Below are 14,853 nucleotides of genomic sequence, written 5' to 3'. Positions count from 1 at the left end.
GACACTCCCAGTACACAGCATTCCCTCCCAGTGTACACGCGACACTCCCAGTATACAGCATTCCCTCCCAGTGTACACGCGACACTCCCAGTATACAGCATTCCCTCCCAGTGTACACGCGACACTCCCAGTATACAGCATTCCCTCCCAGTGTACACGTGACACTCCCAGTATACAGCATTCCCTACCAGTGTACACGCGACACTCCCAGTATACAGCATTCCCTCCCAGTGTACACGCGACACTCCCAGTATACAGCATTCCCTCCCAGTGTACACGCGACACTCCCAGTATACAGCATTCCCTCCCAGTGTACACGCGACACTCCCAGTATACAGCATTCCCTCCCAGTGTACACGCGACACTCCCAGTATACAGCATTCCCTCCCAGTGTACACGCGACACTCCCAGTACACAGCATTCCCTCCCAGTGTACACGCGACACTCCCAGTACACAGCATTCCCTCCCAGTGTACACGCGACACTCCCAGTGTACACGGACACTCCCAGTGTACAGCGACACTCCCAGTGTACACGCGACACTCCCAGTATACAGCATTCCCTCCCAGTGTACACGCGACACTCCCAGTATACAGCATTCCCTCCCAGTGTACACGCGACACTCCCAGTATACAGCATTCCCTCCCAGTGTACACGCGACACTCCCAGTATACAGCATTCCCTCCCAGTGTACACGCGACACTCCCAGTATACAGCATTCCCTCCCAGTGTACACGCGACACTCCCAGTATACAGCATTCCCTCCCAGTGTACACGCGACACTCCCAGTATACAGCATTCCCTCCCAGTGTACACGCGACACTCCCAGTACACAGCATTCCCTCCCAGTGTACACGCGACACTCCCAGTATACAGCATCACTCCCAGTGTACACGCGACACTCCCAGTATACAGCATTCCCTCCCAGTGTACACGCGACACTCCCAGTATACAGCATTCCCTCCCAGTGTACACGCGCACTCCCAGTATACAGCATTCCCTCCCAGTGTACACGCGACACTCCCAGTATACAGCATTCCCTCCCAGTGTACACGCGACACTCCCAGTATACAGCATTCCCTCCCAGTGTACACGCGACACTCCCAGTATACAGCATTCCCTCCCAGTGTACACGCGGCACTCCCAGTACACAGCATTCCCTCCCAGTGTACACGCGAACACTCCCAGTACACAGCATTCCCTCCCAGTGTACACGCGACACTCCCAGTATACAGCATTCCCTCCCAGTATACACGCGACACTCCCAGTACACAGCATTCCCTCCCAGTATACACGCATTCCCTCCCAGTGTACAGCATTCCCTCCCAGTGTACACGCGACACTCCCAGTATACAGCATTCCCTCCCAGTGTACACGCGACACTCCCAGTATACAGCATTCCCTCCCAGTGTACACGCGGCACTCCCAGTACACAGCATTCCCTCCCAGTGTACACGCGAACACTCCCAGTATACAGCATTCCCTCCCAGTGTACACGCGAACACTCCCAGTATACAGCATTCCCTCCCAGTGTACACGCGACACTCCCAGTATACAGCATTCCCTCCCAGTGTACACGCGACACTCCCAGTACACAGCATTCCCTCCCAGTGTACACGCGACACTCCCAGTACACAGCATTCCCTCCCAGTGTACACGCGACACTCCCAGTACACAGCATTCCCTACCAGTGTACACGCGACACTCCCAGTATACAGCATTCCCTCCCAGTGTACATGTGACACTCCCAGTATACAGCATTCCCTCCCAGTGTACACACGAACACTCCCAGTATACAGCATTCCCTCCCAGTGTACACGCGACACTCCCAGTATACAGCATTCCCTCCCAGTGTACACGCGACACTCCCAGTATACAGCATTCCCTCCCAGTGTACACGCGACACTCCCAGTATACAGCATTCCCTCCCAGTGTACACGCGACACTCCCAGTACACAGCATTCCCTCCCAGTGTACACGCGACACTCCCAGTATACAGCATTCCCTCCCAGTGTACACGCGACACTCCCAGTATACAGCATTCCCTCCCAGTATACACGCGACACTCCCAGTATACAGCATTCCCTCCCAGTGTACACGCGACACTCCCAGTACACAGCATTCCCTCCCAGTGTACACGCGACACTCCCAGTACACAGCATTCCCTCCCAGTGTACACGCGACACTCCCAGTATACAGCATTCCCTCCCAGTGTACACGCGACACTCCCAGTATACAGCATTCCCTCCCAGTGTACATGTGACACTCCCAGTATACAGCATTCCCTCCCAGTGTACACGCGACACTCCCAGTACACAGCATTCCCTCCCAGTGTACACGCGACACTCCCAGTATACAGCATTCCCTCCCAGTGTACACGCGACACTCCCAGTACACAGCATTCCCTCCCAGTGTACACGCGGCACTCCCAGTACACAGCATTCCCTCCCAGTATACACGCGACACTCCCAGTACACAGCATTCCCTCCCAGTGTACACGCGGCACTCCCAGTATACAGCATTCCCTCCCAGTGTACATGTGACACTCCCAGTATACAGCATTCCCTCCCAGTGTACACGCGACACTCCCAGTATACAGCATTCCCTCCCAGTGTACACGCGACACTCCCAGTATACAGCATTCCCTACCAGTGTACACGCGACACTCCCAGTATACAGCATTCCCTACCAGTGTACACGCGACACTCCCAGTATACAGCATTCCCTCCCAGTGTACACGCGACACTCCCAGTACACAGCATTCCCTCCCAGTGTACACACGAACACTCCCAGTACACAGCATTCCCTCCCAGTGTACACGCGACACTCCCAGTACACAGCATTCCCTCCCAGTGTACACGCGACACTCCCAGTATACAGCATTCCCTCCCAGTGTACACGCGACACTCCCAGTATACAGCATTCCCTCCCAGTGTACACGTGACACTCCCAGTATACAGCATTCCCTCCCAGTGTACACGCGACACTCCCAGTACACAGCATTCCCTCCCAGTGTACACGCGACACTCCCAGTACACAGCATTCCCTCCCAGTGTACACGCGACACTCCCAGTATACAGCATTCCCTCCCAGTGTACACACGAACACTCCCAGTATACAGCATTCCCTCCCAGTGTACACGCGACACTCCCAGTATACAGCATTCCCTCCCAGTGTACACGCGGCACTCCCAGTACACAGCATTCCCTCCCAGTGTACACGCGACACTCCCAGTATACAGCATTCCCTCCCAGTGTACACGCGACACTCCCAGTACACAGCATTCCCTCCCAGTGTACACGTGACACTCCCAGTACACAGCATTCCCTCCCAGTGTACACGCGACACTCCCAGTATACAGCATTCCCTCCCAGTGTACACGCGACACTCCCAGTATACAGCATTCCCTCCCAGTGTACACGCGACACTCCCAGTATACAGCATTCCCTCCCAGTGTACACGCGACACTCCCAGTATACAGCATTCCCTCCCAGTGTACACGCGACACTCCCAGTACACAGCATTCCCTCTCAGTGTACACGCGACACTCCCAGTACACAGCATTCCCTCCCAGTGTACACGCGACACTCCCAGTATACAGCATTCCCTCCCAGTGTACACGCGACACTCCCAGTATACAGCATTCCCTCCCAGTGTACACGCGACACTCCCAGTATACAGCATTCCCTCCCAGTGTACACGCGACACTCCCAGTACACAGCATTCCCTCCCAGTGTACACGCGACACTCCCAGTATACAGCATTCCCTCCCAGTGTACACGCGACACTCCCAGTATACAGCATTCCCTCCCAGTGTACACGCGACACTCCCAGTACACAGCATTCCCTCCCAGTGTACACGCGACACTCCCAGTATACAGCATTCCCTCCCAGTGTACACGCGACACTCCCAGTACACAGCATTCCCTCCCAGTGTACACGCGACACTCCCAGTGTACAGCATTCCCTCCCAGTGTACACGCGACACTCCCAGTACACAGCATTCCCTCCCAGTGTACACGCGACACTCCCAGTATACAGCATTCCCTCCCAGTGTACACGCGACACTCCCAGTATACAGCATTCCCTCCCAGTGTACACGCGACACTCCCAGTATACAGCATTCCCTCCCAGTGTACACGCGGCACTCCCAGTACACAGCATTCCCTCCCAGTGTACACGCGACACTCCCAGTACACAGCATTCCCTCCCAGTGTACACGCGACACTCCCAGTACACAGCATTCCCTCCCAGTGTACACGCGACACTCCCAGTATACAGCATTCCCTCCCAGTGTACACGCGACACTCCCAGTATACAGCATTCCCTCCCAGTGTACACGCGACACTCCCAGTATACAGCATTCCCTCCCAGTGTACACGCGACACTCCCAGTATACAGCATTCCCTCCCAGTGTACACGTGACACTCCCAGTATACAGCATTCCCTCCCAGTGTACACGCGACACTCCCAGTACACAGCATTCCCTCCCAGTGTACACGCGACACTCCCAGTACACAGCATTCCCTCCCAGTGTACACGCGACACTCCCAGTATACAGCATTCCCTCCCAGTGTACACGCGACACTCCCAGTACACAGCATTCCCTCCCAGTGTACACGCGACACTCCCAGTATACAGCATTCCCTCCCAGTGTACACGCGAACACTCCCAGTATACAGCATTCCCTCCCAGTGTACACGCGACACTCCCAGTACACAGCATTCCCTCCCAGTGTACACGCGGCACTCCCAGTATACAGCATTCCCTCCCAGTGTACACGCGACACTCCCAGTATACAGCATTCCCTCCCAGTGTACACGCGACACTCCCAGTATACAGCATTCCCTCCCAGTGTACACGCGACACTCCCAGTATACAGCATTCCCTCCCAGTGTACACGCGACACTCCCAGTACACAGCATTCCCTCCCAGTGTACACACGAACACTCCCAGTACACAGCATTCCCTCCCAGTGTACACGCGACACTCCCAGTATACAGCATTCCCTCCCAGTGTACACGCGACACTCCCAGTACACAGCATTCCCTCCCAGTGTACACGCGACACTCCCAGTATACAGCATTCCCTCCCAGTGTACACGCGACACTCCCAGTATACAGCATTCCCTCCCAGTGTACACGCGACACTCCCAGTACACAGCATTCCCTCCCAGTGTACACGCGACACTCCCAGTATACAGCATTCCCTACCAGTGTACACGCGACACTCCCAGTACACAGCATTCCCTCCCAGTGTACACGCGGCACTCCCAGTATACAGCATTCCCTCCCAGTGTACACGCGACACTCCCAGTATACAGCATTCCCTCCCAGTGTACACGCGACACTCCCAGTATACAGCATTCCCTCCCAGTGTACACGCGACACTCCCAGTACACAGCATTCCCTCCCAGTGTACACGCGACACTCCCAGTATACAGCATTCCCTCCCAGTGTACACGCGACACTCCCAGTATACAGCATTCCCTCCCAGTGTACACGCGACACTCCCAGTATACAGCATTCCCTCCCAGTGTACACGCGACACTCCCAGTATACAGCATTCCCTCCCAGTGTACACGCGACACTCCCAGTATACAGCATTCCCTCCCAGTGTACACGCGACACTCCCAGTATACAGCATTCCCTCCCAGTGTACACGCGACACTCCCAGTACACAGCATTCCCTCCCAGTGTACACACGAACACTCCCAGTACACAGCATTCCCTCCCAGTGTACACGCGACACTCCCAGTATACAGCATTCCCTCCCAGTGTACACGCGACACTCCCAGTATACAGCATTCCCTCCCAGTGTACACGCGACACTCCCAGTATACAGCATTCCCTCCCAGTGTACACGCGACACTCCCAGTATACAGCATTCCCTCCCAGTGTACACGCGACACTCCCAGTATACAGCATTCCCTCCCAGTGTACACGCGTCACTCCCAGTACACAGCATTCCCTCCCAGTGTACACGCGACACTCCCAGTATACAGCATTCCCTCCCAGTGTACACGCGACACTCCCAGTATACAGCATTCCCTCCCAGTGTACACGCGACACTCCCAGTACACAGCATTCCCTCCCAGTGTACATGTGACACTCCCAGTATACAGCATTCCCTACCAGTGTACACGCGACACTCCCAGTATACAGCATTCCCTCCCAGTGTACACGCGAACACTCCCAGTATACAGCATTCCCTCCCAGTGTACACGCGACACTCCCAGTATACAGCATTCCCTCCCAGTGTACACGAACACTCCCAGTATACAGCATTCCCTCCCAGTGTACACGCGACACTCCCAGTATACAGCATTCCCTCCCAGTGTACACGCGACACTCCCAGTACACAGCATTCCCTCCCAGTGTACACGCGACACTCCCAGTATACAGCATTCCCTCCCAGTGTACACGCGACACTCCCAGTATACAGCATTCCCTCCCAGTGTACACGCGACACTCCCAGTATACAGCATTCCCTCCCAGTGTACACGCGACACTCCCAGTATACAGCATTCCCTCCCAGTGTACACGCGACACTCCCAGTACACAGCATTCCCTACCAGTGTACACGCGACACTCCCAGTACACAGCATTCCCTACCAGTGTACACGCGACACTCCCAGTATACAGCATTCCCTCCCAGTGTACACGCGACACTCCCAGTACACAGCATTCCCTCCCAGTGTACACGCGACACTCCCAGTACACAGCATTCCCTCCCAGTGTACACGCGACACTCCCAGTATACAGCATTCCCTCCCAGTGTACACGCGACACTCCCAGTACACAGCATTCCCTCCCAGTGTACACGCGACACTCCCAGTATACAGCATTCCCTCCCAGTGTACACGCGACACTCCCAGTATACAGCATTCCCTCCCAGTGTACACGCGACACTCCCAGTACACAGCATTCCCTCCCAGTGTACACGCGACACTCCCAGTATACAGCATTCCCTCCCAGTGTACACGCGACACTCCCAGTATACAGCATTCCCTCCCAGTGTACACTCGACACTCCCAGTACACAGCATTCCCTCCCAGTGTACACGCGACACTCCCAGTATACAGCATTCCCTCCCAGTGTACACGCGACACTCCCAGTATACAGCATTCCCTCTCAGTGTACACGCGACACTCCCAGTATACAGCATTCCCTCCCAGTGTACACGCGACACTCCCAGTATACAGCATTCCCTCCCAGTGTACACGCGACACTCCCAGTATACAGCATTCCCTCCCAGTGTACACGCGACACTCCCAGTATACAGCATTCCCTCCCAGTGTACACGCGACACTCCCAGTATACAGCATTCCCTCCCAGTGTACACGCGACACTCCCAGTATACAGCATTCCCTCCCAGTGTACACGCGACACTCCCAGTATACAGCATTCCCTCCCAGTGTACACGCGACACTCCCAGTATACAGCATTCCCTCCCAGTGTACACGCGACACTCCCAGTATACAGCATTCCCTCCCAGTGTACACGCGACACTCCCAGTACACAGCATTCCCTCCCAGTGTACACGCGGCACTCCCAGTATACAGCATTCCCTCCCAGTGTACACGCGACACTCCCAGTATACAGCATTCCCTCTCAGTGTACACGCGACACTCCCAGTATACAGCATTCCCTCCCAGTGTACACGCGACACTCCCAGTATACAGCATTCCCTCCCAGTGTACACGCGACACTCCCAGTATACAGCATTCCCTCCCAGTGTACACGCGACACTCCCAGTATACAGCATTCCCTCCCAGTGTACACGCGACACTCCCAGTATACAGCATTCCCTCCCAGTGTACACGCGACACTCCCAGTACACAGCATTCCCTCTCAGTGTACACGCGACACTCCCAGTATACAGCATTCCCTCCCAGTGTACACGCGAACACTCCCAGTATACAGCATTCCCTCCCAGTGTACACGCGAACACTCCCAGTATACAGCATTCCCTCCCAGTGTACACGCGACACTCCCAGTACACAGCATTCCCTCCCAGTGTACACGCGACACTCCCAGTATACAGCATTCCCTCCCAGTGTACACGCGGCACTCCCAGTATACAGCATTCCCTCCCAGTGTACACGCGACACTCCCAGTATACAGCATTCCCTCCCAGTGTACACGCGACACTCCCAGTATACAGCATTCCCTCCCAGTGTACACGCGACACTCCCAGTACACAGCATTCCCTCCCAGTGTACACGCGACACTCCCAGTACACAGCATTCCCTCCCAGTGTACACGCGACACTCCCAGTACACAGCATTCCCTCCCAGTGTACACGCGACACTCCCAGTATACAGCATTCCCTCCCAGTGTACACGCGACACTCCCAGTACACAGCATTCCCTCCCAGTGTACACGCGACACTCCCAGTACACAGCATTCCCTCCCAGTGTACACGCGACACTCCCAGTATACAGCATTCCCTCCCAGTGTACACGCGACACTCCCAGTATACAGCATTCCCTCCCAGTGTACACGCGACACTCCCAGTATACAGCATTCCCTCCCAGTGTACACGCGGCACTCCCAGTACACAGCATTCCCTCCCAGTGTACACGCGACACTCCCAGTATACAGCATTCCCTCCCAGTGTACACGTGACACTCCCAGTACACAGCATTCCCTCCCAGTGTACACGCGACACTCCCAGTGTACAGCATTCCCTCCCAGTGTACACGCGACACTCCCAGTACACAGCATTCCCTCCCAGTGTACACGCGACACTCCCAGTACACAGCATTCCCTCCCAGTGTACACGCGACACTCCCAGTATACAGCATTCCCTCCCAGTGTACACGCGACACTCCCAGTACACAGCATTCCCTCCCAGTGTACACGCGACACTCCCAGTATACAGCATTCCCTCCCAGTGTACATGTGACACTCCCAGTATACAGCATTCCCTCCCAGTGTACACGCGACACTCCCAGTATACAGCATTCCCTCCCAGTGTACACGCGACACTCCCAGTACACAGCATTCCCTCCCAGTGTACACGCGACACTCCCAGTACACAGCATTCCCTCCCAGTGTACACGCGGCACTCCCAGTACACAGCATTCCCTACCAGTGTACACGCGACACTCCCAGTACACAGCATTCCCTCCCAGTGTACACGCGACACTCCCAGTATACAGCATTCCCTCCCAGTGTACACGCGACACTCCCAGTATACAGCATTCCCTACCAGTGTACACGCGACACTCCCAGTATACAGCATTCCCTCCCAGTGTACACGCGACACTCCCAGTATACAGCATTCCCTCCCAGTGTACACGCGACACTCCCAGTATACAGCATTCCCTCCCAGTGTACACGCGACACTCCCAGTATACAGCATTCCCTACCAGTGTACACGCGACACTCCCAGTATACAGCATTCCCTACCAGTGTACACGCGACACTCCCAGTACACAGCATTCCCTCCCAGTGTACACGCGACACTCCCAGTATACAGCATTCCCTCCCAGTGTACACGCGACACTCCCAGTATACAGCATTCCCTCCCAGTGTACACGCGACACTCCCAGTATACAGCATTCCCTCCCAGTGTACACGCGACACTCCCAGTATACAGCATTCCCTCCCAGTGTACACGCGACACTCCCAGTATACAGCATTCCCTACCAGTGTACACGCGACACTCCCAGTACACAGCATTCCCTCCCAGTGTACACGCGACACTCCCAGTATACAGCATTCCCTCCCAGTGTACACGCGACACTCCCAGTACACAGCATTCCCTCCCAGTGTACACGCGACACTCCCAGTATACAGCATTCCCTCCCAGTGTACACGCGACACTCCCAGTATACAGCATTCCCTCCCAGTGTACACGCGACACTCCCAGTACACAGCATTCCCTCCCAGTGTACACGCGACACTCCCAGTATACAGCATTCCCTCCCAGTGTACACGCGACACTCCCAGTATACAGCATTCCCTCCCAGTGTACACGCGACACTCCCAGTATACAGCATTCCCTCCCAGTGTACACGCGACACTCCCAGTACACAGCATTCCCTCCCAGTGTACACGCGACACTCCCAGTATACAGCATTCCCTCCCAGTGTACACACGAACACTCCCAGTATACAGCATTCCCTCTCAGTGTACACGCGACACTCCCAGTATACAGCATTCCCTCCCAGTGTACACGCGGCACTCCCAGTATACAGCATTCCCTCCCAGTGTACACGCGACACTCCCAGTATACAGCATTCCCTCCCAGTGTACACGCGACACTCCCAGTACACAGCATTCCCTCCCAGTGTACACGCGACACTCCCAGTACACAGCATTCCCTCCCAGTGTACACGCGACACTCCCAGTATACAGCATTCCCTCCCAGTGTACACGCGGCACTCCCAGTATACAGCATTCCCTCTCAGTGTACACGCGACACTCCCAGTATACAGCATTCCCTCTCAGTGTACACGCGACACTCCCAGTATACAGCATTCCCTCCCAGTGTACACGCGACACTCCCAGTATACAGCATTCCCTCCCAGTGTACACGCGAACACTCCCAGTATACAGCATTCCCTCCCAGTGTACACGCGACACTCCCAGTATACAGCATTCCCTCCCAGTGTACACGCGACACTCCCAGTATACAGCATTCCCTCCCAGTATACACGCGACAAAATTCCATGTATATAGCATTCCTTCCGAGTGTACACACGACACTCCCCAGTACGCAGCATAACCTCCGTGTACACGCGACACTCCCAGTATGCAGCATTCCCTCCCAGTATATAGCATCCCCTCCGTGTACACGCGACACTCCCAGTATGCAGCATTCCCTCCCAGTATATAGCATCCCCTCCGTGTACATGCGACACTCCCAGTATACAGCATTCCCTCCCAGTATATAGCATCCCCTCCGTGTACACGCGACACTCCCAGTATGCAGCATTCCCTCCCAGTATATAGCATCCCCTCCGTGTACATGCGACACTCCCAGTCCATCTTAGTAGATTCCAGTATTTATGCCTCAGCACTGTATCACCCCCCTCCCACTCCCTGTAGAAATGAACCCCCTTCCTGTATACAGCTCAGCATAAGGGGATCCCTCTCTATATAGCACAGCATAATGGTCCCTGCGTATACAGCTCATATGAGGATCCTCCTTCTCTTGCAGGTGACACAATATCTCCTGGACTCCTCAGCAGTGCTGGATGAGGAGGGTCTCTATGAAGCTTCTCTCCGCCTGGAGCCCAAGCTCCCCACCTGAAGTTGTGGTGCAGACCCTCTGCCTGTATCATATTGTACAGACCCCCCCATGCCTCTCTCCAGACCCCAATGCACACGGGTCACCAAACAGGGGCAGAGATGTCTGTGTCTCCGTCCATTCCAAAAACCCAACTTCACCTGAGGAGGACCCTACACTGCCCCCCACCCCCAGTGTGCCCCAAAGAGACCCCAGTGAAGTGACCAAGCTTGAGACTGAGCTACCTTCTGACTCCCCCACCGACATTGCGTAGTGGAGAGGCTCGCACTGCTGCCGCCTCCTGTGCAGATTTGTGTTGGCTTTAACTGTAAGGGGGAGATCAGAGCCGTGTGTCCATGCTGCATCTCTCACAGCCGGGTGTACAGCTCATTGCCAAACCAGCAGGCCCAGAGCCTCCATCATTAGCAATGCTTGTATGGATGGGTTATTGGGAGCAACGCTCTGAACATCTAAGAGAAAGGGGTGTAGTGACGAAACTGTACAGTTCTGTAGTAAGGAAAGGGGAAGTGTTCTGAAACTGCAGGCCTGTCATGGGGAGAATGAATAAAGCGATTGCTCTGCCTCCTCAGGCAGGGAAGGGGTGAGTGAGACGACGGGTAACGGGAGCATTGCTCCTCAGTATGGTTGCCTGAAAGGGGCAACGCTCTGCAGACCAGTTTGGCATGCCGGTGGTGTCCTGCGCAGGCTCCTGTCTCTGCTCCAGCTGCGTCACCGTGGTTATTTCTGACCCTGAGCTGAAGTTTGTGCCCTTGGCTGTGAGAACAGAAAAAAGATCTTGCAGCCTGTTTAGGAGATGCCATTGTTGGATTAGAGGGAAAAGATCCTGTGGCTGGTTTAGGAGGGGGGGGGGGGGGGGAAGGAGATCCTGCAGCTGGTTTAGAGGGGGAAGATCCCGCGGCTGGTTTTAGGGGGGGGGGGGGGAGAGATTCCGCGGCTGGTTTAGGCGGGGGGATCCCGTGGCTGGTTTAGGATGGGGGGAGATCCCGTGGCTACATTTTGGTCTCTTTATATTTTGTACAATTCCGTGTTTCCTGATTACCTCTCGCTAATAAATCTTTTATCTCAGGGTTACCACCAAACTAAGACTACTCATTGACAGCATTTCTCTGTGAACCCAACGTCCACCAGAGTTAAAGGGCTGATAGAGGAAGGTTGTGCTGGCCCCAGGGTGGGAGATTTGTCCGTCAGACACTTAGATTCACACAGATTCTTAGAAAAGCTAATGAAAACCATTAGCCAACATCTATTTCACAAGGAAGCTTCCAGTGATCAATAAATACCCAATAATCACCTGCCCTATTTCTAACCTCCTTGGCACACCCCATATACCTAGTTTCTTCTAACACTTCCTGTATTTGCCATTACAGAAATAAATACACTGTATAACCTACAGGTCCCTTTCCTGTGTTGCTGCTAAAATATTGTCTCCTTTTTAGTTCAGTGTTGACCGTGTCAATTGTACTGACCCATGGGAGAAAAGTTCCCTTGTAAAATCGATCTACTGGCTCTGGATATAGTGGGTTGGTACCCATCAGATGCCATTTGCCAATCCTAATCTGTATTGGATCAGACACTTCCCCATCTGTCCTACTACTTCTAATCTGTTCTCCCATATATTGATGTCCCCAGCCCAGCCTATCTAGAGATTATACGGGCAAAGGGGTCTATAGAAAGAGTGGAGTGTATAGAGGTGGGGGGGTGGAGTGTATGGGGGGGTGCTGTATAGAGGGTGAAGAGGGGAGGGTGGGGTGTATAGAGAGGGGAGGGTGAGAATGGGGTGTATAGAGGGGAGGGTGGGGTGTATAGAGAGGGGAGGGTGGGGGTGAGGTGTAAAGAGAGGGGAGGATGGGGTGTATAGAGAGGGGTGAGAGGTGTATAGAGAGGGGAGGGTGGGAACAGGGTGTATAGAGAGGGGAGGGTGGGAACGGGGTGTATAGAGAGGGGAGGGTGGGAACGGGGTGTATAGAGGGGAGGGTGGGAACGGGATGTATAGAGAGGGGAGGGTGGGAACGGGGTGTATAGAGAGGGGAGGGTGGGAACGGGGTGTATAGAGAGAGGGGAGGGTGGGGTATATAGAGAGGGGAGGGTGAGAGTGGGGTGTATAGACAGGGATGGGAACGGGGTGTATAGAGAGAGGGGAGAGTGGGAACGGGGTGTATAGAGAGTGGGGAGGGTGGGAACGGGGTGTGTAGAGAGAGGGGAGGGTGGGAACGAGGTGTATAGAGAGGGGAGGGTGGGAACGAGGTGTATAGAGAGGGGAGGGTGGGAACGGGGTGTATAGAGAGGGGAGGGTGGGAACGGGGTGTATAGAGAGAGGGGAGGGTGGGAACGGGGTGTATAGAGGGAAGGGTGGGGTATATAGAGAGGGGAGGGTGAGAGTGGGGTGTATAGAGAGGGGAGGGTGGGAACGGGGTGTATAGAGAGAGGGGAGGGTGGGAACGGGGTGTATAGAGGCGAGGGTGGGGTATATAGAGGGGAGGGTGAGAGTGGGGTGTATAGAGAGAGGGAGGGTGGGGGTGAGGTGTATAGAGGGGGGAGGATGGGGTGTATAGAGAGGGGTGAGAGGTGTATAGAGAGGGGAGGGTGGGAACGGGGTGTATAGAGAGGGGAGGGTGGGAACGGGGTGTATAGAGAGGGGAGGGTGGGAACGGGGTGTATAGAGAGGGGAGGGTGGGAACGGGGTGTATAGAGAGGGGAGGGTGGGAACGGGGTGTATAGAGAGGGGAGGGTGGGAACGGGGTGTATAGAGAGGGAGGGTGGGAACGGGGTGTATAGAGGGAAGGGTGGGGTATATAGAGAGGAGAGGGTGAGAGTGGGGTGTATAGAGAGGGGAGGGTGGGAACGCGGTGTATAGAGAGGGGCGGGTGGGAACGGGGTGTATACAGGGGAGGGTGGGGTATATAGAGAGGGGAGGGTGAGAGTGGGGTGTATAGAGAGAGTTGTGGGTGGGGGTGAGGTGTATAGAGAGTGGAGGATGGGGTGTATAGAGAGGGGTGAGAGGTGTATAGAGAGGGGAGGGTGGGAACGGGGTGTATAGAGAGGGGAGGGTGGGAACGGGGTGTATAGAGAGGGGAGGGTGGGAACGGGGTATATAGAGAGGGGAGGGTGGGAATGGGGTGTATAGAGGGGAGGGTGGGAACGGGGTGTATAGAGGGGAGGGTGGGAACGGGGTGTATAGAGAGGGGAGGGTGGGGTATATAGAGAGGGGAGGGTGAGAGTGGGGTGTATAGAGAGAGGGGAGGGTGGGAACGGGGTGTATAGAGAGGGGAGGGTGGGAACGGGGTGTATAGAGAGAGGAGGGTGGGAACGGGGTGTATAGAGAGAGGGGAGGGTGGGAACGAGGTGTATAGAGAGAGGGGAGGGTGGGAACGAGGTGTATAGAGAGGGGAGGTTGGGAACGGGGTGTATAGAGAGGGGAGGGTGGGAACGGGGTGTATAGAGAGGGGAGGGTGGGAACGGGGTGTATAGAGAGGGGAGGGTGGGAACGGGGTGTATAGAGAGGGGAGGGTGGGAACGGGGTGTATAGAGAGGGGAGGGTGGGAACGGGGTGTATAGAGAGGGGAGGGTGGGAACGGGGTGTATAGAGAGGGA

General features: G+C 55.2%; 1 protein-coding gene across 2 annotated transcripts in view; it reads left to right on the top strand.

The window, feature by feature from the left end:
• The window catches only part of RASGRF1 (Ras protein specific guanine nucleotide releasing factor 1), a 202,259-nt gene extending 190,156 nt beyond the window's left edge, over positions 1–12,103 (top strand). For both annotated transcript variants that reach the window (XM_075575398.1, XM_075575402.1), the window contains one exon: positions 11,173–12,103. In XM_075575398.1, coding sequence (XP_075431513.1) covers positions 11,173–11,265 — 93 coding nt within the window. In that variant the 3' untranslated portion in view covers positions 11,266–12,103. The remainder of the gene's footprint in view (positions 1–11,172) is intronic.
• Positions 12,104–14,853: the final 2,750 nt, after the last annotated feature.

This window comes from Ascaphus truei, chromosome 18, assembly GCF_040206685.1.
Source record: "Ascaphus truei isolate aAscTru1 chromosome 18, aAscTru1.hap1, whole genome shotgun sequence".
In the NCBI taxonomy this organism is placed as follows: Eukaryota; Metazoa; Chordata; class Amphibia; order Anura; family Ascaphidae; genus Ascaphus; species Ascaphus truei.
This window is presented reverse-complemented; position numbering and strand designations above follow the sequence as displayed.